This window comes from Lepus europaeus, chromosome 11 (genome assembly GCF_033115175.1).
Source record: "Lepus europaeus isolate LE1 chromosome 11, mLepTim1.pri, whole genome shotgun sequence".
In the NCBI taxonomy this organism is placed as follows: domain Eukaryota; kingdom Metazoa; phylum Chordata; class Mammalia; order Lagomorpha; family Leporidae; genus Lepus; species Lepus europaeus.
Window position 1 is genome coordinate 76,819,367 of NC_084837.1, and position 23,745 is coordinate 76,843,111.

General features: G+C 44.7%; 4 protein-coding genes across 7 annotated transcripts in view; 1 reads left to right on the forward strand and 3 right to left on the reverse strand.

The window, feature by feature from the left end:
• Window positions 1–10,367, reverse strand: part of RAB27A (RAB27A, member RAS oncogene family) — a 101,195-nt gene extending 90,828 nt beyond the window's left edge. The window contains exon 1 of one of the 4 annotated variants that reach the window (XM_062205963.1): window positions 10,340–10,367. The gene's annotated coding sequence lies outside the window, so the exon portion shown is untranslated. Of the gene's footprint in view, window positions 1–282; window positions 415–10,339 lie in introns of those variants that run through there. The other 3 variants (XM_062205961.1, XM_062205964.1, XM_062205962.1) reach the window with 3 other exon arrangements.
• A 1,091-nt stretch (window positions 10,368–11,458) lies between these two features.
• Window positions 11,459–11,725, reverse strand: PIGBOS1 (PIGB opposite strand 1). The gene has a single exon (XM_062205967.1). It carries the CDS (start codon window positions 11,723–11,725, stop codon window positions 11,561–11,563), a length of 165 nt encoding a protein of 54 aa, XP_062061951.1. The 3' UTR covers window positions 11,459–11,560.
• CCPG1 (cell cycle progression 1) overlaps window positions 11,715–23,745 on the reverse strand; it is a 90,541-nt gene continuing 78,510 nt past the window's right edge. The window contains exon 10 of the mRNA XM_062205954.1: window positions 11,715–11,800. Within this exon, the coding sequence (XP_062061938.1) occupies window positions 11,769–11,800 (32 nt within the window). The 3' untranslated portion in view covers window positions 11,715–11,768. The remainder of the gene's footprint in view (window positions 11,801–23,745) is intronic.
• Window positions 13,154–23,745, forward strand: part of PIGB (phosphatidylinositol glycan anchor biosynthesis class B) — a 29,129-nt gene continuing 18,537 nt past the window's right edge. Inside the window, exons 1-6 of the mRNA XM_062205956.1 lie at window positions 13,154–13,301; window positions 13,974–14,109; window positions 14,448–14,565; window positions 17,442–17,546; window positions 19,163–19,293; window positions 22,262–22,402. Of these exons, the coding sequence (XP_062061940.1) occupies window positions 13,169–13,301; window positions 13,974–14,109; window positions 14,448–14,565; window positions 17,442–17,546; window positions 19,163–19,293; window positions 22,262–22,402 (764 nt within the window). The 5' untranslated portion in view covers window positions 13,154–13,168. The remainder of the gene's footprint in view (window positions 13,302–13,973; window positions 14,110–14,447; window positions 14,566–17,441; window positions 17,547–19,162; window positions 19,294–22,261; window positions 22,403–23,745) is intronic.

Genomic DNA, 23,745 nt, shown 5'->3' on the forward strand with positions numbered 1-23,745 from the left:
TCCTGTGCCAGGTCTCCGCCCTTTCTCCTCTCCCGCCAGGGAAGTTGCCTCCGCCCCCCCATGGGCACCCCCGCACCTGGATGGCCCGGCGCACGACAGCACCTGAGGAGCACCTGGCTTCCACGGGCCTCCCGCCCCGGGCGGCTGTCATCCTGGGTCGTGCCGAGCGAGGGCCAGGGAGCCGCAAAGCCCAGAGGCGAGGCGCCGTGCTGTCCGCAGCCCAGCCCCAGGCAGACCCCTCGGGACGGACCGAACGCGCTCCGCGGCAGCGCCGCAGCTCACCTGCCACCTCCCGCAGCCGCCGCCCTCACCTGGCTCGGTTCAGCCGTCCAGGTCCCCCGCGGCCCTGCGTCCCTGCGCGCCGCGTCCACCCGCTGCTGCTGGCCTCTCTCTCTCTCTCTCTTTTTTTTTTTTTTCTGGTGCTTGGCGGGTATTTTCCGTCTGGCCCCACATCACTTCCCGTAAAGGAGAGCGAGGTGGAGGCGGGACCTCGCGCCTCTCCCCTACCTCCCGCCTCCTGCTGTCACCTCCCCGGAGCGGAGAGGGGGACGGCTGGGGGCCCGGGGCCGCAGCGCGCGCCACTCCCTGGCTAGCTGCACCTGCCTGAGGGTCCTCCTGGGCGCACCGAAGTTCCCCTGCGCGCTTCCTCGGTGCCCACACGGGCGTCCGATGCCCCGTGCTGGACGGCGCGAAACCACAAGGGGTTGTTTTCGTTTTGAGACGCAGGAGTGACTGTGACCGGAGCGCGGCGAGGTGTGGGGGTGGTGACCCTCGCCGCATCTCCTCCCTAAAAAGCCATTTCTAGAACCGTTGTCCAGGGCATCACAGCAGGGTCTCGGGGAGGACCAGGAGAGGTGCGGAGCGGCTGCAGGTCTGCCCAGCCCGGTTCCTGTAGCCCAGGGGCTCCTGCTGGCGGCGGCCCCTGGCCGGGCTCGGCCCCGTCCATCTGTCCCTCCGGCTCCTTGCCCCCAAGTCTGAGATGCTTGGAAATAAGCGGGGGGCCGGGAGACCCACGTAAAACTCCTGCCAGTAAAAATAATAAAATACTACTACCTATGACCCCTGGGAAGAAGTGGCCAGCGGAGTCTGCTCACAGGATCCTGAAAGCGCTATACATTTCCAAGCGTGTAAGAGGAATTCGAAGAAAAGAGAGGGGAAAAAAGAAGGAAGGCCAAGGAGGGAACAGAACAGAGAAAGAAAAGGAGAGAAGGAACGAAATAAAGCAGGAAGCCACGAAAGAGAAGGAAAGAGAAAGAAACCAGAATAACCCCAGCGCGTCGGGCACCACCTGTCAGGAGCGGTGGGCGAGTCTTTGCTGCCACCCGGCGGCTGCCTGTGCGCAGCGCCTGCTCGCCGCGCTCGTGACCTGGGGCAGGTTCAGAGGCAGCCTCGCTCACCCCGCGGTGGCCGGGAGGTGCGAGTAGAGGCCCGGGGGGGCCGCAAAGCACAGTGCGTATGGAACACGCGTCGAGCATGAAGTCTGCAAGCCCTAGTCCAGCCGCTCCTGCCGGCTACGCTGTGCGCCCCTCTCCACGGCGTATTCCAGCTGTCCTGGGCCCCTGCGGTAGGATCCCATCACCCCGCCAGCGTGCAGCCACTTAGAGCGGGCAATACAGCGCAGTGAGCTGCTCCGATGTACTGGGCGATGCGCATACTCAGAGACCGGATGAGCCCTACTGCCACCATTTCGCCCTAGCAGTGTCATACAGTCCATTTCCAGGCAGATCTGACACAGTGACCGTGGGGATACAGCCAACAAATTTCATTACAGGGTGGTGACTTTAAGGACTGCTCCAGTGTGAGAGGAGGGCCAACAGACGGCTGGTGAGGACAGGGAAGGGAAACGAGCCCCAAGTTGATGTCCAGAGAACAGTCCTTGGAAGTCAGGGATCAGCTAAGACCTGGGGAGCAACAGGCGGTCGGAGCCGCGGTCTGCTGTGATATAGGGAAAGCCCCGCCTTCAGCTCCTCGCACTCCTGCAGCCAGGCAGGGCTGGGAGCATGCGTGTACCAGAAGGGATGCCAGAAACCGGACAGTAATGCTATGGCACACTCCTCAGCCATTCATTCGTTCAGTGAGCCAGGCACCCTGTTAGGTCCTGCAGATGCAACAGTGAACCACATAAATTAGTCCCTGCCCCCGGACTTAGGAGAGGCACCAAAGAGTAAGTAGGCAACTCCACCTCGGTGAGATGAAAGCCCTGTACTTCTTAAACAAAGAGATGACTAACTTAAGAGGGACAGTAAGCAAGGGGAGGAAGGAAGAGAACTCCAGGAAAGAGGGCAGAGAGAAGGCCTGAAAACAAAGATAGGCAAGGGGCATAGCAGGTTAGGCCGCCACCTGTAGTGGCATGTGGGCGCCGGTTCAAGACCTGGCTGCTCCACTTCTGATCCAGCTCTCTGCTATGGCCTGAGAAAGCAGTAAAGATGGCCCAAGTGCTTGGGCCCCTGCACCCGCGTGGAAGACCTAGAAGAGGTTCCTGGCTCCTGTCTTCAGATCGGCACAGCTCCAGCCACTGAGGCTAACAGGGGAATGAACCAGTGAATCGAAGATTCTCTCTCTCTCTCTGCCTCTCCTTCTCTGTGTAACGCTGCCTTTCAAATAAATAAATAAATCTTAAAAAAAAAAAAAAAAGACAGGCATGAGACATAGCAATTGAAAGAAGACAGGCAAGGAAGAAAGCAATCAGAGAAGAAACAACAAATTAGCAGAGGCGGGTTATGAAGAACCCTGGGACAATGGTAATGATCAATAGCTAACCTTAATTGATCATTCTCTCTGAGTCGGCTGATAATAACTGCACACTTTACCTGCCCTATGAGTTCTCATAATGGTCTTATGTTTGTCCCCATTCTACAGATGAGAAAACTGAGTCTGAAAGTGATTAAGCAATCTGGCTACAGTCCTAATTTAGAACTCACATATTTAATAGCTTCTCACAATAGGGTTGAGAAGTCAGTTCACACACTGAAATCCAAGTTCGAAATCACAGTGCTATGGTCAAGGCAGTGGTCATAAGGATGGAGTCGAACGGGCAGATTTCAGATACTGAGGAGAGTGAATCAGGAGGACTTTATTGCAGGGGGAGAGGAAGGCAGTCCCTGAAGAAGGCCCTGGGCTCCAGATTGGGCAGCAAGGGACCATTAAGCAACAGCAAGAAAACACAGTTGTAACATCGGGGGGGTGAAGTAAGCCATAATGACATCGGTTAGGACATTTAGGACACACCGGCACCAACAGAATATCCATGCAAAGCTGTACAGCGTGTAGCTGAGTAGGCTGAAGGGAAGCAAAATGGCATGTACTGGCACTGACTGTTCCCCAAAGTATACCGGCAGAGCTAGTCTACAAAGTGAATGGCAGGCAATAAGGGGCCTGTACACCGGCACAGGCAAAGACTTCTGGAAAAAGACCCCAGAAGCACAGGCAATCAAAACCAAAATGGGCAAATGGGGTTACACCAAGCTGAGTAGCTTCTGCGCCGCAAAACACTCAGCGAAGTGAAGAGATAACTGACAAAATGGGAGAAAATATTTGCAAACTATGCAACCAATAAAGGTTTAATATCCAGAATCTATAAAGAGCTCAAGAAACTCAACAACGACAAAACTAACAATCCAGTTAAGAAATGGGCAAAGGACTTAGACATTTTTCCAGAAAGGAAATTCAAATGGCCAACAGAAAATGAAAAATGAAAAAATGCTCAGGACCACTAGCCATCAGGGAAATGCAAATCAAAACCACAATGAAGTTTCACCTCACCCCAGTGAGAATGGCTGTCATACAGAAATCAACAAACAACAAATGTGGTGAGGGTGTGGGGAAAAAGATAACCTAATCCACTGTTGGTGAGAATGTAAACTGGTACAGTCACTGTGGAAGACAGAATGGAGATACCTCAGAAATCTGAATATAGACCCAGCCATCCCACTCCTGGGAATTTACCCAAGGGAAATGAAATCAGCATATGAAAGAGTGATCTGTACCCCCCGAGTTTATTGCAGGTCAATTCACAATAACTAAAATACAGAATCGACCTAGATGTTCAGCATCTGAAGACTGGATAAATTATGGTATATATACACAATGGAATACTACATAGCAGTAAAAAAAAAAAAAGAAAGAAAGAAATCCTGACATTTGCAACAAAATGGATGCAACTGGAAACCATTATATATAGTAAAATAAGCCAATCTCAAAAAGACAAATACTATTTCTCTCTGATCTGTGGTAATAGAGTACCTAAAAGGTTATCTATAGACGTAAAATGTACACTTTGAGAAGTGATTTTTTTTTTTTTAGAGATTTATTTATTTAGAAAGTCAGAGTTACAGAGAGAGAGAAGGAGAGGCAGAGAGAGAGAGAGAGAGAGGTCTTCCATCCACTGGTTCACTCCCCAATTAGCTGCAATGGCCAGAGTTGTACCAATTTGAAGCCAGGAGCCAGAAGCTTCCTCCAGGTCTTCCCATGCAGGTGCCAGTGCCCATATGGGATGCCGGCACCTCAGGTAGCAGCTTTACCCACAGCACTGGCCCCAAGAAGTGATGATTTTGAACAGCCCTTGTCTTGACTGTTGAAGAATAGTGCTTTTTTTTTTTTTTAATCTTCATACTATTTGTTGAACTCTTTACTTAGTGTAGGGTTAATTTGATGAGTATAAAGTTAACTGAAAATAGATCCTTGTGAAAAATAAGAATGGGAATGGGAGAGGGAAGAGGAGGATGGGTGGGAGTGTGTGCTGGGAAGTACCACTAGGTTCCTGAATCTGTATGTATGAAATACATGAAATTTGTATTCCTTAAGTAAAATTTAAAAAACAAAGACAGAATTTACAGATGGAAATGGAAAACTTAGCATTTAAGGCATGGGCCAAGGAAGTCCAAACAGGAATCCAAGTAGAAGGAAAACAATGAGAAGGAGTTATTTCAGAATCTAAGCACATGGAGCAGGTCAACACTGTTTGTTATCCCAGCCATTGAACTGGTAACACTATACCTCTTGCTTCGGAATCTGGAGCTCCTATGACACTGCAGGCTACTACTTGAAACATGTGAACCCTAGCTCCAGTATTCCTGATAGGACTGAATTGGAGGCATCAGTCAGAACTCTCGGGTTCGAGCATATAAAAAAGAGAGGTGTGTATGTATGTATGCATTGTCCAGCTCTGTCTGCTGTGAAGTACAGAAGCAATTATATCACAGACACTAAAAGCACACTTGACATCCAGATGTAAATACCCCTTCCCAGTGAAAGGAACCAAGGACATGATCTTAAAATCCTAAAGAAGTCAAAAGATTCAGAGCTGGGCTGGCGCTGTGGCATAGAGGTTTGAGCCATAACCAGCATCCCATACGGGCACTGCTTCGAGTCCCAGCTGGTCCACTTCCCATCCAGCACCATGCTAATGCACTTGAGAAAGCAACAGAAGATGGCCCAAGTGCTTGAGCCCCTGGACCCAAGTGGGATAAGTGGATGAAGCTCTTGATTCCTTGCTTTGGTCTGGCCCAGTCCTGGCTATTGCAGCCATTTGGAGAGTGAACCAGCAGATGGAAGCTCGCTCTCTCTCTCTCTCTCTCTCTCTGCTTCAGCACCTCCCTCTCTATAACTCTGCCTTTCATATGAAAATAATTTTAATGTTTAAAAAAGAATATTATTGCTAATAAATGAAGTATACAAGGATAGAACACACAAATGAACGCTCAAAAATTAGCTGTAATGCTACACATAAGCTGTGAACACCGGGGCCAATGCTGTGGCATAGCAGGTAAAGGCAGTACCTGCAGTGCTAGACTCCATATAGGGAGCCGGCTACTCCTCTTCTGGTCCAGCTCTATGCTGTGGCCTGGGAAAGCAGTAGAAGATGGCCCAAGTCTTTGGGTCCCTGCACCCATGTGGGAGACCCGGAAGAAGCTCCTGGCTCCTGGCTTTGGATGTGGCCATTGAGGGAGTGAACCAGCAGATGGATGACTTTCTCTCTCTGCCTCTCTGTAACTGCCTTTCAAATAAATAATCTTTAAAAAATTTTAAAAATAAAAAGGACATCAAGGGGCAGGCACTTGGCACTGTGGTTAGGTTACCACTTGGGATGTCCACATCAATGTCAGAATGCCTAGGTTCAAGTCCCAGCTCCATTCTCAATTCCCACTGCTGCAAGTGCATATTCCAGGAGGCAGTACGTGATGGCTCAAGTGGTTGATTTCCTGCTATCCATGTAGGAGATTCAGACAGAGTCCCAAGTTCTGGGCTTCAGCCCGGCCCAGCCTAGCTGTTACAGGCATTTAGGGAATGAACCAGGAGGTGAAAGATATCTCTCTCTCTCTCTGCTTTTCAAGTAAGCAAATAAATTTAATTGAAAAATAAAAAGGACATAAAGAAAATAATTACATTTATAATAGCATTAAAAAGAATAAAATATCTAGGAATAAAAACCAAAATGGTTCAGAATTTACATACTGAAAACTCTAACACAGTCAAAGGAAATTAAAGGCCTAAATAAATGAAAAAATGTTCCACGTTCATGGACTGGAAAACATAATATTATAAAGATGGCACATTCCTCAGAGCAATCTATAGATTCAATGCAATCCCCATCAAAATTTCAACATTTTTACAAAACAGAAAAGTTGATATTGAAATCTTATCAAATTGCAAAGGATCCACAAAGTTGAAGATTGTACCCTTCTGATTCCAAAACTTACTGCAAAGTTACAGAAATCAAAACAGTGTGGGATTGGCATGAAAGGCATAATGAGTGCAATAGACTTAAGAGTTCAGAAATAAACCCATATTTCTAGCCAAATGATTTCCAACAAGGATGCCATGACTACTCAATGGGAAAACAGTATCTAACAAGCAGTGCTGGGAGAACTGGATACCCTCATGCAAAAGAATGAAATTGGACTCTAGGTCACATCATGCATAAAAATTAAAAATGGGTCAAAGACTTAAGAATTAAAGCTCTAAAACTCTTCTAGGAAAACATAGGCATAAATTATCATGAACTTGGATTAGACAATGATTACTTAGACTTGACACAGAAAAGTAAAAGCAACAAAAGAAAAAAATAGATTAAACATTATACAATTTAAAAATTTTGTGTATCAAAGGACACTATCAAGAAAGTAAAAATATCACCTACAGAATTCGGGAAAATATTTGCAAATCAAATAGCTGATAAGACTATGGTATCAAAACATATGTCGAGGGGCTGGCACTGTGTCACAGCAGGTTAACACCCTGGTCTGAAGCGCCATATGGGCGCCGGGTTCTAGTCCTGGTTGCTCCACTTCTGATCCAGCTCTGCTATGGCCTGGGAAAGCAGCAGAAGATGGCACAAGTGCTTGGGCCCCTGCATCCATGTGGGAGACCCGGAAGAAGCTCCTGGCTCCTGGCTTCAGATCAGCACAGCTCCATCTGTTGCGGCCAATTGGGGAGTGAACCAGCAGATGGAAGACCTTTCTCTCTGTCTCTCCCTCCCTCTGCCTGTAACTCCACCTCTCAAATAAATAAATAAAATCTGGAAAAAAAAAATTGGATAATGGGGGCAGACACTTGGCATATTAGAGCCACCCCTAGAGACACCTGCCTATGTTCTCAAGTCTCAAAGTCACTCATTAGTACACCCTCAGAAACAACAGCGATGAGTCAAGTGCTTGGTCCTTGCCACTAAAGGGGAGCCCAGATCGAGTTCCCAGCTCCTGGCTTCAGCCTGGCCCAACCCTGGGTGTTGCCGGCATTTGGGAAGTGAACCTAAGGGTCAGAGCTCGCTTGTGCTTGCTCTCTCTCTCTGCCTTCCAAATTACAAAAAAAGAAAAGTACTTGAACAGATGTTTCTTCAAAGGGGAAGAAACCAAAATCCTCAACAGCACATAAAAGATGTTCAATGTCACTAGTCATTAAGAAAGTGCAAATCAAGGAACAGGCGGTTAGCCTAATGGTTAAGATGCCCCACATTTCACATCACAGTGCCTGGGTTCAATTCCAGGGCCCCGCTCCCAACTGCCTTCCTGTCAAAGCAGACCCTGGAAAATAGGGGTGGTGGTTCAAGTGACTGGGTTCCAGCAATCCACATGGGAGACCTTGACTGCGTCTCCAGTGCCCCTCCTGGCTTCAGTCCCATGCAGGGGATCGAATTCGTGGCTGGGAGCACTTTGTTTTCCTGACTCCCTTCCAAATCAAGAAATTTCTAGGAAAACAACAAAATGCAAATGCCTAACAAGGGTCATTTAGAGCAGTGCTTAAAATGCCAATGGAGACATCTGCATCCCACATTGGAGGACCTGGGGTCAAGTCCTGGTTCCGTTTCCAATTCTAGCATCCCTATTAACGTGTACTCTGGGAGGCAGCAGGTGTTGAGTCAAGTACTAGGTTCTTGCCACCCACATGGGAGACCCAGGTGAGTTGGCAGACTGCTGGTTCATCCTGGCCCAGCACACGCGGTTGTGCAGATGTGGGGAGTGAACTGATGCATGGAAGACATCTCTGTTTCTCACTCTGCCTTTCAAACAAATAAGTGAACACATTTTAGAACAAAACCAAACCACAGTGAGATACCACTTCATATCCAGTAGATTGGCAGGCGGGCAGGCAGGAAGGAAACAAAGAAGGGGTGGAGGGAGGAAGGGAAGACAGGGAAAAGGAGAGAGGGAAAAAGTCTTGGTGTGTTGGTGAGGATCTGGAGGAACCTTGACACACTGCCAGTGAACATATGGAATAATGCAGTAACTTTGGAAAACAATTTGGTGAAGAAAAGTTTGGTGGGTCTTCAACAAGCTGAACAGAATTGCCAGATGATTCAATAAGTCCCTTCCTAGAAACACCCCCAAAAGAATTAAAAGTGGGTATTCAGATAAATATTTGTACACAAGTGTTTGCAGTGGCACTATTTACAATAACCAGAGTGGAAATGATCCAAACCTCTGTCAATGGATGAATACACAAAGTATGATACATCCATACAATGGAATATTAGCCATAAAACAGAACCATGTAAGGACACTTGTTACAGACTGCAAAAGCATGCTAAGTAGAAGCAGCCAGCCACAACAGGTCATATATTGTGGTTCCATTCGTATCAACCATGCAGACCAGGTATATCCACAGACACATACAGCAGACTACTGGTTATCAGGGTCTGGCAAGAAGGGGAAACAGGCGTGACTGTTTGTTGTACCTGTGCTTTCCTTTTGAGTAATGAAAATGTCATGAAACTATACAGAGGTGACAGTTGCAAAACGCTGCAACTGTACTGCCACAAAATTGTACACTTTACAATGTTAATCCCTAATTCTTTGTGAATTTTGCTTCAATTTTTAAAAAAGAACTGATTTTTTTTTTTTTTTTAAATTGAAAACTTGGTCTAGGAAAGTAAAACATGAGCCAGAGTTAAGAGTACTCAAATGTCTGGCACCGTGGCTAAACAGGCTAATCCTCCGCCTTGCGGCGCCGGCACACCGGGTTCTAGTCCCGGTCGGGGTGCCGGATTCTGTCCCGGTTGCCCCCCTTCCAGGCCAGCTCTCTGCTGTGGCCAGGGAGTGCAGTGGAGGATGGCCCAAGTGCTTGGGCCCTGCACCCATGGGAGACCAGGAGAAGCACCTGGCTCCTGCCTTGGGATGAGCGCGGTGCGCCAGCCGCAGCGGCCATTGGAGGGTGAACCAACAGCAAAAGGAAGACCTTTCTCTCTGTCTGTCTCTCTCTGTCCACTCTGCCTGTCAAAAAAATTTTTTTAAATAATAATAATAAAAATTAAAAAAAAATAAAAAGAGTACTCAAAGAATGACAGGGACATACTACTAACACACTGGATCCACCCTGAGGGGAACTGTTCCTCAAGCAAGGACTTATTTATCTGGGACTTTAAATGTTTGTTTGTTGGTAAGTTTCATGGGTCAAACTTATTTTTCAAAACTGCCCACCATACAAGTCATACTCTTCTTATATACCTACCTGTGACTTTTTTTCAGAAGTCTTAAATTTTTAAGCCTTTCTTTTTTATACTTGAGATAAACTTAAGGGGAAGGGGGAAGCACAGGAGCCAGCTTGGAGGAGTTTCCAGTGGCCCAAACTATGACAATCGAACAGTAAAACAGTGTTTGTCAGGACTGGCTACAAGGGCATGCAGCTGGGAGTCAGAATTATAATGCTCTGCAATCTCTGTCCTGAAATTTTGCCAACTTTGAATTCAGGCCCTGTAAGGCAACTCTGATGACACAGTGGTGCTTACGGGGGTTGGAAGCCTCTGCACACACACTGATCTGACTCCTGCTGCCACCTGGTTCCCACCCCAGGCCCCATCCAGCTATGTGTTTCCTGCCTTACTCAACAACAGTGACCAGGTTACCTTGGCTGAGGAAGGCTCATATCCCATCATCATCTTCCATCATGGCAGCAGCCTAGGCAGAGGGGTACAGGAGGGTCAGGGTTGGGTTTATACCCCATGGCACCCTAGGATAGGCAAGAAGGCAGCTGTTTCTCTGACCTGGTAGTGCCACATTATATTCTGCAGGGCACTCAGCCAGGGCCCCTTAACACTGCCTCCTAAGAATCAAGAGCATACCAGCATGGAGGCTATAACCCCTTGAGGGTTTCACATTTTCATGGCTTGACCAGGAAAGGAGGAAATTTACTTCCTTTTCCTCACCCAGTCCCTGTATTTTTTTTTTTTTTTAAAGATTTATTTACTTGAGAGGCAGAGTTACAAAGAGAGAGAGGGAAAGACACAAAGAGAGGTCTTCCATCCACTGGTTCAGTCCCCAAATGGCTGCAAAGGCCAGAGCTGGGCCAGTCAGAAGGCAGGAGCCAAGAGCTTCTCCCGGGTCTCCCACAGAAGGCCATCAGCAGGGATGCTGGATCATAAGTGCAGCAGCCAGGACTCAAACCAGCGGCCACATGGGATGCCGGCGCCGCAAGCAGAGGCTCAGCCCACTAAGCCACAGTGCTGCTCCCCTGCCAACCCCCGCTTTTTCATTTGTACCAGAGTCCACAAATCCTGCAGCCAGCCCTAATGAGGTTAGACTGTAACCCAAGCAACGAATTCATGAATCATGCTGATATATCACTTCTACATTTTTACCCAATTGAATCTATGTAAATATAAGAAAGGATCAACATACTCAATTTAAGGGACATTCTATACAACAGGAAAATGTCAAGGAGTGGATGTCTGGCCTAAGACGCCAATAGAATGCCTGCCTCCTAAAGTGAAGCATGTAGGCTTGACTCCAGGTTCCTAACACCAGCTTCTGGCTAACGCAGATCTAGGGAGACAGTGGTAAGTCCATAAGCATTTGGGTTCCTGCCATCTACACGGGAGACGGATGGAGTTTCCAGCTCACGGCTTTGGCTCAGCCCAGTGCTGGTTGTTGGAGGCATCTGGAGAGTGAACCAACCAGGGGATGGGACTGATCTCTCTCAAATTTAAAAAAAATACAACAAGTATTAACATTGCTAGTCTAAAAAGTCATTTTAAGTTATTATGATTTATTTGTGCTTATAAGTTTATAATTAATGTGTGATTTCAGTGGAAATTTAACCAACTGTTACAATTCAACTTTGTGCAGCATTAACTTTTCTTTTCTTGTGATTCTTGTGCCCATTTCACCTTTTCTTTTAATTCTTTTTGCTCTCTGGAGTACTGTTCAAATATTGGTTGATAAATGTATATTCCTCCAGCAATTCCAAGGACGCTTGCAAAAAGCAGCTGCGGAAGAGTCAACCTCCCAAACATTGTTCCCACAGACAGGGCACGGTGCAGGGGTGGTTTTAAAGGTTCACATTCCACATCCAGGAAATCTCTTCAGATCTGTAGACAAAGAAAATGGGAAACAAGGCAACAATTTAGTACAATATCCTTTTTAAAGATTTCACGTCGTGACATCAACAGCGTCTTATAAAAACATGAACACATCAGTTACTGAAACAGGAATATCAAATATCAAAGTCGACCAGGGTATGAGCGTTATGCGGGTGGTCTAAGACACAACTAAATCCTCTTCTACTACAGACTCTTCTCTGGGAGTGTTAATATGGTAACAGAGGGGAGGCGTATTCTCTGTCTTTAAAGTCAGGCCACAACCCCGGGTGGCTGCTCCGAGAACACCGACCAGAAAGCAGGAGAAAGGCAAGCACAGAGTGTTCCTTTTCGTCCTCTCTCCCACACCAGTCACGCCTTTTTAGGGAACGTGTGTGATACGAACAGAAAACACTTCTCTAAAAAGCTGGAGAGTCAAGGTCCCTTTGAAACTGCAGCGAATACAAGCAAACACCACAAATTAATTGTCTGCCGCCCACTCCTAAGGAAACGAGGATGGATACTTGGGTGGACTCACTGATAATGGCTTACAGGCCCTAGCTATCCGGAAAGTAAACTTCGTTGTCAACACGCCAGCCCCTGGGCCAGCCGGGGAGATGTCTGAAGGGCAGCACAGGGCAGGGTCCGCGCGGCCCTTCATCCTGAGGACACTTCACGGCCTCCCCAACCAGCTCCCCGAGGCCACCAACGTCATCGGTGGCGGGACGGGACGCAGGGACCGGGCAAGCCCGCTTTCCTGAGCGCTCCTGCAGGCGACGGGGCCGCTTCACGAATCCTGCCCCGGCTCCACCGCAGCCGAGTGTTTCCAAACACAGACACAAGAAACCTCCTCTAAGCCTCAGAGGCCGCATCTGAAAAACAGCCCAACTCACCCCGTGCCTGCCCACCTCGTTCAACAGAGGCGTCTGTGGGACCTCCCCTGACTCACATCACCGTATAACGAACGCTACATCAGCAGCACTCGGGCGGCTCCGAGCGCACCGCCGCCCACCTGCAGAGCCGGGATCGGGCTCCTTCCGGCAGTTTCTCGACGGCAGGGCGCAGAGGCCGCACAGCCAAGCGCGAGCAGGAACCCCGCACGGCGCGGAAAGGCGAAGTCGCAGGGACAGCGCGAGGGCGCGGCGCGGCACGGCGTGGGGACGCAGACCGAACGTGCCGCATTCCGCCGCGGAGACCGCCCAGGTGGGGTGGCGTGAGCAAGCCGGCTTTCCCGGCTGCCCCCGCGCCGGCGAGCAACGGCTGCTCGCAGAGGCCAAACTTCGTGGGCACAAGCGCAACGCGCGCTGCCGGGGGCTCTGGTCGCCCCTAGGAGGTGGCGCGACGCCGGGTGGCCGCGGCGGGCTTCCGAGTGGGTGCGGAATGCGGCGGGAAGGCGGCGAGGGCAGCCTCGCTTTCCGCGGCCTGCAGAACCGCTCCCAGGAGATCAAGCTGCGGAAGAGAAAGTCCGTCCTGTACCTTAGCTCCCAGGAGAAGAGCCCCGGGCGCCGCGGAGGTGAGTGAGTAAGGGGTGCCGTCTCGGAAGGGGAGCGCCCCGCATTGCTCTGCCAGCCGGGCGTTGCCGCGTCTTGGAGAATCTCGAAGTGCTAGAAATACGGTGTTTAATGTAACGCCTGCAGCAGCCTGGTCTGGGCCACAGACGTGGGTGGCCAGGACCCCTTGGGCCACCACCTGCTGCCACCCAGGGTGTGTACTAGCAGGAAGCTGGATGGGAAGTGGAACCAGGATTGAATTCCAGACACTTACAGGCGTCTTAACCTCTGTGCCAACTGCCCACCCCAATAAGGAATATTTTTAACTGTGCAGAGGAACATTTTATACGCAGCTGTTTGGGACACACACCAAAAGTTGTGTCCTAAGCCATTTTTTAAGCTGTTTTCTTTTTCTTTAAATACATATGTAGCATAACCTAATTAGCTTAGGTCTTAGTTAAGCCCGATCCTTTCTTCCTTTTTTATCTTAATATTCTCTTTATGCAATAAATTGCAAAAAAGTTCGGTTAAGCCAGGGAATGACGATCGCAGAAGTGAGGCGCTGGCCTTTCAGCGCAGGTGGGCAGAGTTTTCCCGCTGTGCCTGAGCAGGGGACCACCCAGAGCAGCAGTTTCAGCTCTCCAAGTGGAACTCCGGCGTCACACTCAACTGCTTTGTTTTGTTTTGTTTTGCAGGTCTTCTTGGAGAAAATGCCTGCCTGGTCTTCTTTACTATTGCTTTGCGAATTCTCAACTGTTTTTTAGTTCAGACAAGCTTTGTTCCAGATGAATACTGGCAGTCTCTTGAAGTTGCGCATCGGATGGTTTTCAAATATCCTTTGTAGATTCTTTGGCAGACTAGAAAGTATATTCATCTTAGGAACGGTGTTCAGTTTCAATCCATTTTCTACGGGTAATTTTAACTCTTCAAAGTATGCTATTTTATCCTGTCTCTTCTCTTTGATGTTAGTACATGTGACGTAGCCTTTAGCATATATTCCCAAAGTGCTCAGTACTTGAGGGCTACAAATAAAATTGCCCAGCTGAATTTTTAATTCAAATATCTACTATAAAATTATTCAAAACTTCATTATCAAAAAGTTTTTTGAGGAGAAATGAAAATAAGTATTGTTTCAATACCATTTCACACATAGTCCTTAATATTACTACTTATGGTTATTTGACCTGGGAGTGGACAGAAAGATTGAGAGGTTATACTTACCCCTTAATCTTTGCAAGCATTTACAAGATTCTGCATCTCTTGGGGGAAGACAGTGTTCAGTTGCTGGTAAGTTTAACAATAGTTGTTAGAAATAGATTAAAAGACATATTCCATTTTTCTTCAAAGGTCGATGGATGTTAGCTAAGTAATGTCATTGGTGCCATGAGGTTTGTTGCTAAGTGCAGCCGTATCTGGAAAGCTGTGGCACCGAAGACACTGTGATGCGTAACTCTTCAGTATGTGCTCAGATGAATGTTGTGTTGTGTGGAATACTGTTAGGAAATGCAGACTTCCAGAATGACTGTGTGTTATCTGGACATTAAAGTAAACATCCTTCATCAAAGAACCACTTGAAAGCAGTGGTTTTTTGGTTTTTTTTTTTAACTTTAAAGAAGACTATCATGCATGTTAAATGAGCTTATGAAGACTAAATACATATAAATCCACTCAGAATTTAGTGTTGAAATTAAAACTTAGAAATTGATAAAAAATATAATGGTAAACATATTCATTGTGCTCTGTAGTAACTGGACATTAATAATGAGGATGGTTAGTTCTAGGTTACCAGTTGCTGGGACAGAGTACAAAGGAAGACTGAGGATGCAAAAGTTTTTGCAGCGTCCCTCTCAGGATCTTTGAAGTTTTGTGTTTTTTTTTTTTTTTTGACAGGCAGAGTGGATACTGAGAGAGAGAGACAGAGAGAAAGGTCTTCCTTTTGCCGTTGGTTCACCCTCCAATGGCCGCCGCGGTAGGCGCGCTGCGGCTGGCGCACCGCGCTGATCCGATGGCAGGAGCCAGGTGCTTATCCTGGTCTCCCATGCAGGTGCAGGGCCCAAGCACTTGGGCCATCCTCCATTGCACTCCCTGGCCACAGCAGAGAGCTGGCCTGGAAGAGGGGCAACCGGGACAGGATCGGTGCCCCAACCGGGACTAGAACCCGGTGTGCCGGTGCCGCAAGGCAGAGGATTAGCCTGTTGAGCCACGGCACCGGCTGGGATCTTTGAAGTTTTATGTAGATTCCGAAGGTTTGGGCTTCCCATTTTGTTAGGGGTGCTAGTGGCTCAGTATTCCACAGGGAGTCCAGATCCTGAGGGATTTTTTTAGAACACAGAAAGACACTAAAGCAGTGGGGGTACTTAGAGCAGAGTTGTATCTGCCCCCTCTGCAATAGTGCTTGCTTTTTTTTTTTTTTCTTAAGATTTATGTATTTATTTGAAAGGCAGAGTTATAGAGAGGCAGAGAGAGAGAAATCTTCCATCCACTGGTTCACTCCCCAAATGGCCACAATGGCCAGAGTTGCGCTGATCCAAAGCCAAGAGCCAGGAGCCTCTTCCAGGTCTCCCGCACGGGTACAGGGACCCAAGGACCTGGGCCATCTTCCATTGCTTTTCCAGGCCACAGCAGAGAGCTGGATTGGAAGTGGAGCAGCTGGGACTCGAACCGGCGCCCATATGGGATGCTAGCACTGCAGGCGGCGGCTTTACCTGCTATGCCAGAGCGCCAACCCCTTAGTTCATTATTGATAAAGGAGGATCAGCCCAGTGAAACTGATGCTTCACAGGACAGGATCATGGAAAAGGCAGATTTAGAGCAGTAGCAGTTCTTCCCGTCAACACATGGAGAATTTAGGTGTGAACTCACTCTTCTTCTGTCAGAGCTGCCCACTAGTTTCCAGGTTATGCAGGGTATCCACAAAGTCTGGAAACATAGGAAAATATACAGTTTCATTAAGGACATCTTGCATCCCAGAAACTAGATTAGATTTTGAATGACAGGGTCTTCAATACAGAGAAATTTCTTGTTTCTTCAAGATCTTCTCTCAACCTTTAGCTGACCTGACTCCCTCCTAAAACTCTGATGCCACACATTCTCATGGTGATGCTTTTAAACAGGGGTCAGAGAAATGGAAATAGGCCAAGGTCACAGCATGTTATAGATGGAGCTAGAGCTGGATCCTAGGACACATACACCTTTCTGTTCTTTCCAGATGGCTTCTTTCTAAACTGCATAAGGTGTGGATGCAGATAGAGGGGATGGATTAGAGCTACAGTGTCCATCATGGTAGCCACTGGTCACCTTGACTATTGAACTTCTGCAGTGTGGCTAGACCAAATTGAAAAGTGCTGTAAGTATAAAGTACATAATGGATATAAAAGGCCTTGTACAAAGAAAAAATATATAACATTTTTATATTAATTAGATGTTGAAATGATAGGAGACAATATTGGGTTAAAGTATTTTGGTGGAATTTGGCCACAATACTATAAATATTTGATTTTAAAAATTCCATCACTGGGGCCTTGCTGTGACATAGATTAAGCCTCCGCCTGTGGCGCCAGCATCCGATATGGTCACCAGTTTGAGTCCCAGCTGCTCTACCTCCAATCCAGCTCTCTGCTATGGCCCAGAAAAGCAGTGGTAAAATGGCCCAAGTACTTGGGCTGCTGCACCCATGTGGGAGATCTAAAAAAAGCTGGCTCCTGGCTTTAGACGAGCCCAGTTCTGGCCACTGTGGCTATTTGGGGAGTGAACCAAATGGAAGTGGATGGAAGATCTCTCTGTCTCTCCTTCCCTCTCTGTAACACTGCTTTTCAAATAAATAGAAATCTTACAAAAAATTTCGGTATATGCTGATAAAAATTTAAATACTTTCAAAATCAAATCTTAATGAAATGGTTTGCTGGCTAGTTAAAACTGAAATTAGTAGTACTGGAATTACATGTGCGTGTGTGTGTGTGTGTATGTGATGAGAATGGTAATGAGAAATTAATATTTTTTATAGAAAAACATGTTCACAGATTACAGTCATACATTATGTCTAATTTTGTACTAAGAATGCCTTCAGTTGATAAATGGATCAGCTTTTTGGTTTTTATGATAATTCAGTGTGAACCAACAGATTATTTTTTTTAACATCTTCTCCTCCTTTTTCACTAATGAAGATCTGGATTCCTAGACTTGCCCAGGCACTTCTGTCTGCCATAGCAGATGTGAGGCTTTACTCATTAATGAAGCAAATAGAAAATCAGGAAGTGGCAAAATGGGTGGTAAGTGCTAAACACTTGAGAAATTAAATGCCAGTTATTTTATTCAAGTCTATAGATGTAAAGCTTGTAGATAAATATTGAACTTCTAAAAAGTGTTAGAAGATAAATCATACAGCTTTGTAATTAAGAGCAGCAGAACAGCAGCAGTATGTGCTCCTCATTGTGCCCAGAGCAGTGGAAGCCACTGATGCCCACAAGCCCTGTGAGAGGTTAAACCTAAAGAGATAGCATGTGAAGCTCTTTCACTCCTGAAAGCTCTCAGAATCTCTGTCTTTTAATAGAGTGCATAGGGAGAGATGGAAACCACTGTTTACCTCCCAGAGAACCTCTGGGCTGCTTCCAGCCCTTGTCACGGTTCCTCTAGCCATGTGAGCTGCAGCCAGAGAAGTTCCTCTACACTGCGACACTTGTCGCCCTGGCCAGAAGGCTGGAGGGAGCTGGACTCAACATAAAAGAGAATGTGCTCTTGGAGACTTTGTCATTTGGTTGATTTCAAAGTGGGGAGAAGGATTCCTGATGTCTCTTCTAGACCTTCAATGGGTTTTCCCATTTAAATCATACCCTGAAGAGCGATGGAATCTTCTAGCACTACTGTTACTTCACTTGGCTTTCCAAATAAGCTTACATGAACTAGCTTAGAAATCTTACTACTTTTTTTTTTAACGTTTCTATTGAAAAACACCCTACAAATTCTAAGTAACCAAATTCTGAAATACATATAAATTGGAAAAAAAACATATTTATGCAAGCAGTGTACTCCTTTACATTAAAAAGAAAGATTTGTTTAGCAACTAAGTCCTTGATAATTATTCAGGTTAAAAAATAATTTTTATTATGTGCTTATATTTTATGTATGTTGCTAAAGGCACAATATAGAATGGTTATGATACCTTTGGAATCCTTCCTCAAAAAATAAACAGCACTAGGTTCTTCTAGTTTAGGAAAACTCTTTAACTTCATGAAAAAATTGGGAACTTTTTTAAATGCTATATTTGAAAATGCAGAAACCTAGAGCTGTATGTTTAACACACTTGCCTCAATAAACAAGTCATTTTTAAGATGTCTGTATTCTAGAATAGCAATGCTTTACTTGTATGTTCTTCTAAAAGCTGGTTTATTAATTTCATTAGTTTGCAGCTTAATATTTGATGATGCCTCCTGAAATGTTTCTGTTTTATCTTAATTTCTCATCAAGAAATAAGGCTACATTCCAAACTGAAGAAATTTAAAAACATTCAAAATACTTATGTGAGTACAGTAAGACAGTTTGAGGAGTACTGACTGAGAGAATCTAGTTATGAATTTCAGTCTTCTACAGATCCTACCATGAAACAATCTGTTTTATGCCTTTGATTAATGGGAAGTGAGACTTAACTCAAATGTCATAAAAATATACCTGAAAGTATAAATACTTAATATAACAACAATATATCTGGTATTGTCTATAACTTCTTAAAAACAATGCTTGGGTATGCCTACTTACTTTTAACATCTCTTTTGTGGTGGGTTTTGCAGTTTTAATATTTAATATTTAGACTTACTTGTCCTTTCCCATAGAAGATAATACTGAGTTTCCATTCTCTACTTCATACATGTTTGTTCATACTTGTTCTTAGTTTTTTTGCCAGTTGTGCTCTTGGTTCACATGGTATTGCTGTACCAGAACCCTTACAAACACCATGGAAACTGTTCTTACTGTAATTGCTCTTTTCTACTATCCTTTGGAAGGGTCAAAGTCTATGAACAGGTGAGTTATATTATTGCTAATGATTATGTACAAAACTCTAAGGCATGCTTTTGGAAGTCTTGAATATAACATACTGTAATGTTCAGTAGACCATTTAATGTCTGTGAGAGCTAGGAGAACCATAAATCTTCAGTTGATACAGTATAGCAAGAAATACATAACATACTGAAGCTGGATGATGAAGGATAGCTTAATAAAATGACTGTTGACAGAAGTGAAGACAATATTTAGGAAAGGCACTCAGGTCACTGTTATAGTACCCCAGCAGCTCACTAGTCCCTTAGTCAGAGAAGGAAGTTGCGTTCCCTCTAAGGGCCAAGGAGCAAGGAAAGAAAATGGTCATTGGAATCCATACTGAGTTGTAACTGAAAGAAAAGGCCTCCAAGGAGACAAAATCAGCCTTTATTTATAGCAAGGAGACTGCCAGAAGAACAGAGAATCCTGATTCCACTTTTTTTGGTATCTAAAACCAATCAGAAGTCAGAAAATAAGGTATACCATTGATGTAGTCCAACCAGATCAACCTCCCTGCACACAGAGAAAGTAAAGGGTGGAGAAGTACAGATATGGATGGACAAATAGAAGATACGTGGACCTGATCTGACGCTTTATAAATTGAGGAAACAAATATCAAACAAAGGGAACAATGTGGGCATAGTAGGGAGCTGTAAAAGGGCTTGAGTGTCAGGGCAGGTTGTCCAGAGCAGCTGCTGTGGTAGGATGCATGGATGAAGGGAGTAACAAGGGAAGAGGATGAAATGGGACTTTGCCCCTCTCTAGAATTTGGATTTTATTCAGTAGAGAATAGGAAACCATTGGAGGTTTTGAGAAGTATGACATTACCAAATCTGATTCCAAAAGAATTCCTTGTAGTAGCAATATTTAGAATATATGAAAGGGAAAAAGCCAGAGTTTGGGAGTCTAGGATCCATTCTCCCTGCATAAAAAGCTGCTGAGAAGATCAAATCAAATAAGATCTTTTCTGCAACAGACTCTTTTGGTGGTAATAATAAGCATTCACCCAACTTTCCTATATTATGAGGCCAAAAGTGAAAATAAGGAAAATTGGCTCTCAGCCTTGTGGCCAAGTATAGAAGGAAACTGTGGAGTATCTTAGGCACACAGATGGATTGGAAGGTTATGCAGAATCCAAGGCAGTTTGGGGAGATTGTGCTCCTGTGCCTTTGTAGCCCAGTCTGTGATCCCTGTTGTGGCCTTCCATCATTATAGGGCTAAGGTAACATATCTTAGCTTCTGTTCTCACATACCAATGGCCCAGCTTTGTCTGTATCTCACATTGATTTTGAGAGAATCTGATTAGGTGTGTTAAATATCATTGTCCCTATCCAAACAAAGCTTTCACACTGGCTAGCATTAAGATTGCCTGCCTGGACTCAGGTGCTGTCTCCTGATCCCTGAGGAAGGGAGGGCCATGGGTACAAAAGGACAACCATATAAGCATAAATAGTCTTCCCTGTATGACAGGTGCCACTCCAGACCTGACGTTTTGCATATTCCTTAAAAAATTCACGTGTTATACTGAAAGATACCTTTAAGGAGAATATGAGTTTAAGCATTCATTTCTGTAAAATGAAAATAGTAAAGCAGTTCGCATAAGAACTCAATGAGAATCTCTGTAAAATGTGTAACACGGAAGCTATTACAAGTAAGTACCAAGTAAGTGGCAGTGGTATTAAGTAATGGAATATTTCTGGGTATTAAAAAAAATGATTAAAAGGTTCCAGATAAGAGTCAGGACTTGATAAAATGAGAACACTGGAATGGGGAAAGAAATTAAAGTGGATGTGTGGGGTAAGAAGCTATTAAAATGACTAAAGGTTTAAAACTAAGAAGCTGAGTGATACTACTGTTAACCTGAGTAGTGTTCTTTGGGCAGGTTTCAGGGAAAGCCATGGGCATCTATGCCATCCAGACACTTTGAGTCCTAGCGTATGATCTATGTAGAAACACTCAGAATGAAGAACACAGCATATGTCTCAAAATTTGGAGTAAGGGAAAGATGGAAATACATATTTGCGAGTTTTGTCATTTCATTACAGCATAAGTTGCATTTAGGCTATCTGCAATCAAACTGAGCCACAAGTATTTTTGTTTCATTTGAAACATGGTTTCTGAAAGTAAGCTTATGGCAAATTTCTTTCAGTTAGGAGATCTTATATAAAAATATAGATTTCTAGTTTCCCTTGAAAATTTGGAACGCCTAGTAACACTTTGGAACAGGGTTCTTTTCTGACCAATTCTCTACCCAGCTGGTATCATTCATTTCACTGATAGATGTATCCTCATCAACATAGGGATTTCTTTACAGTTGTTTATTTTTATGAGTTGATTCTTACCAGGGTTAAGTATTCATAACTAAATTGTCAAGTCATCTTTTAGCCACTAACTGATAAGTCCCAGTAGTAAAAATGCACATCTGTATCCATACTCATACAGGTTTTTACAGTGGGCTTGTCAAAGTTGTACATAAATATCCTCCAGTTGGATAAAATTAGCTTACTTTCAAAATAAAATCACATATACTCAGAATAGATCAATATCTAAATAATCCTAGTGTTTAACTGCACATTTTTTTCCTTAGGGAAAGTTTTTATATGACTTTAGTATATTTCTGTAGGAGAAACTTGATTAATTTTCTATCAAGTTAAGTAGCAGATATATGAAGTAAAAAGTATACTTTCCAGCACATAAGACTAGTGATAAGATATAGGATAACTTCTTATTTAAAATCAGAGTTAAGTTAGAGCTGGAAAAGACTTTCTATCTTACCTCCTTTTACAGATTAAAAAAAAAAAAAAAGTAAGTAACTTGCCAAAGTCCACATAGCCATTTCTACTGAAAGGAAGATACTGTCATTTTTTTAAAGGTTATATCACACTGCAAATGGATTATTTTCAAAAACAATTTCCCATTTGTCTTGGTAACATCACATTTTCCTTGCTTACAGTGTCAAGTACTCATCCCTGGTGGCACTTGCCTTCGTAATTCGTCCCACAGCTATCATTCCATGGATACCCTTGCTCATCAGGCATTTCTGGCAAGAACAGAAAAAGCTTGATCTCATTCTACAGCATTTTTTGCCTGTAGGGTAAGTATGGCTATAATCCATGTCTCAATTTTACTAGCCTCTAAATGATAAAAGATATTTACATCTTCCAACTTTATTTTCTAACTTCTGTGCAAGTTGTCAATCCAAGGAAATGGAATATTTCCAAATATATATTTTTATATTTATAATCCTAATTGTATTTTTTAAAATATTTATTTATTTATTTGAAAGTCAGAGTTAGAGGGAGAGAGAGAGGGGAAGAGACAGAGATTTTCTGTGCATTGGTTCACTCCCCAAATAGCTGGGGCCAGGCTGAAGCTAGGAGCCAGGAGCTTCATCTGGGTCTCCCACGTGGGTGCAGGGACCCAAGCACTTGAGCCATCCTCTGCTGTCTTCCCAGGTACATTAGCAGAGAGCTGGATGGGAAATGAGCATCTGAGACACAAATTGGCACCCATACAGGATGCTGGCATCATAGGCAGTGGCTTAGCCCACTACAACACTGGCCCCAGTTGTATTTTAATTTGCTTCAGTCAGGGTCTTTGTAATTATTTATAACTTATACCTTTCCTATGACCTCTTCTTTTTTTGAATAGCACTTTATAATTTATAAAGTGTTCTCCCAATTACCTCATGATTTTAACAATTCTTGGATGAAAGCAATATGCACTTTTATTTTGTAGTAGAGGAAACAGGAGACTTGGAGAAATTAAAAATGAGTTATCTAAACCACTGGGCTAGTTGCTGTGACAGAACTGGTATTCTAACAGTACTCCGAGCTACTGTCAGACTTACACCACGTATCCAGCAGAACAGCCAAAATAATTACTGACTGAAGACATAATAGTGCATTCTGGCTCTTAGAACAGTGAAATAGGCTTAATATTTGAATCTCTGTCAGTATGACTCATGATATTAACAGAACACAGGAGGGAAATCATAGGGCTTTCTCAGTAGACACAGAAAAAGAATACAATAAAATTCAAAGCCTGCTCATGATTGGAGGGAAAAAAGACAATCCTTAGGAAATAAGCAATGGAAAAGGACTCATTAATATGACAAATGTTTCTATAAATATATTAGAGAACAGGGCCAGTGCTATGGTATAGTAGGTAAAGCCACCACCTTGGTCACTTGTTCATGTCCCAACTATTCCTTTTCCAATCTAGCTCCCTGCTAATGGTCTGAGAAAAGCAGTAGAGGATGGCCCAAGTCTTTGGGCCCCTACCACCCATGTGGGACACCCCAGTGGAGCTTCTAGTTCCTGGCTTCAGCCTAGCCCAGCCTTGGCCATTGAGGCTATCTGGTGAGCAAACCAGAGGATGGAATACCTCTCTCTCTTGTCTCTCCCTCTTTAACTCTTTCAAATAAATCAATCTTTT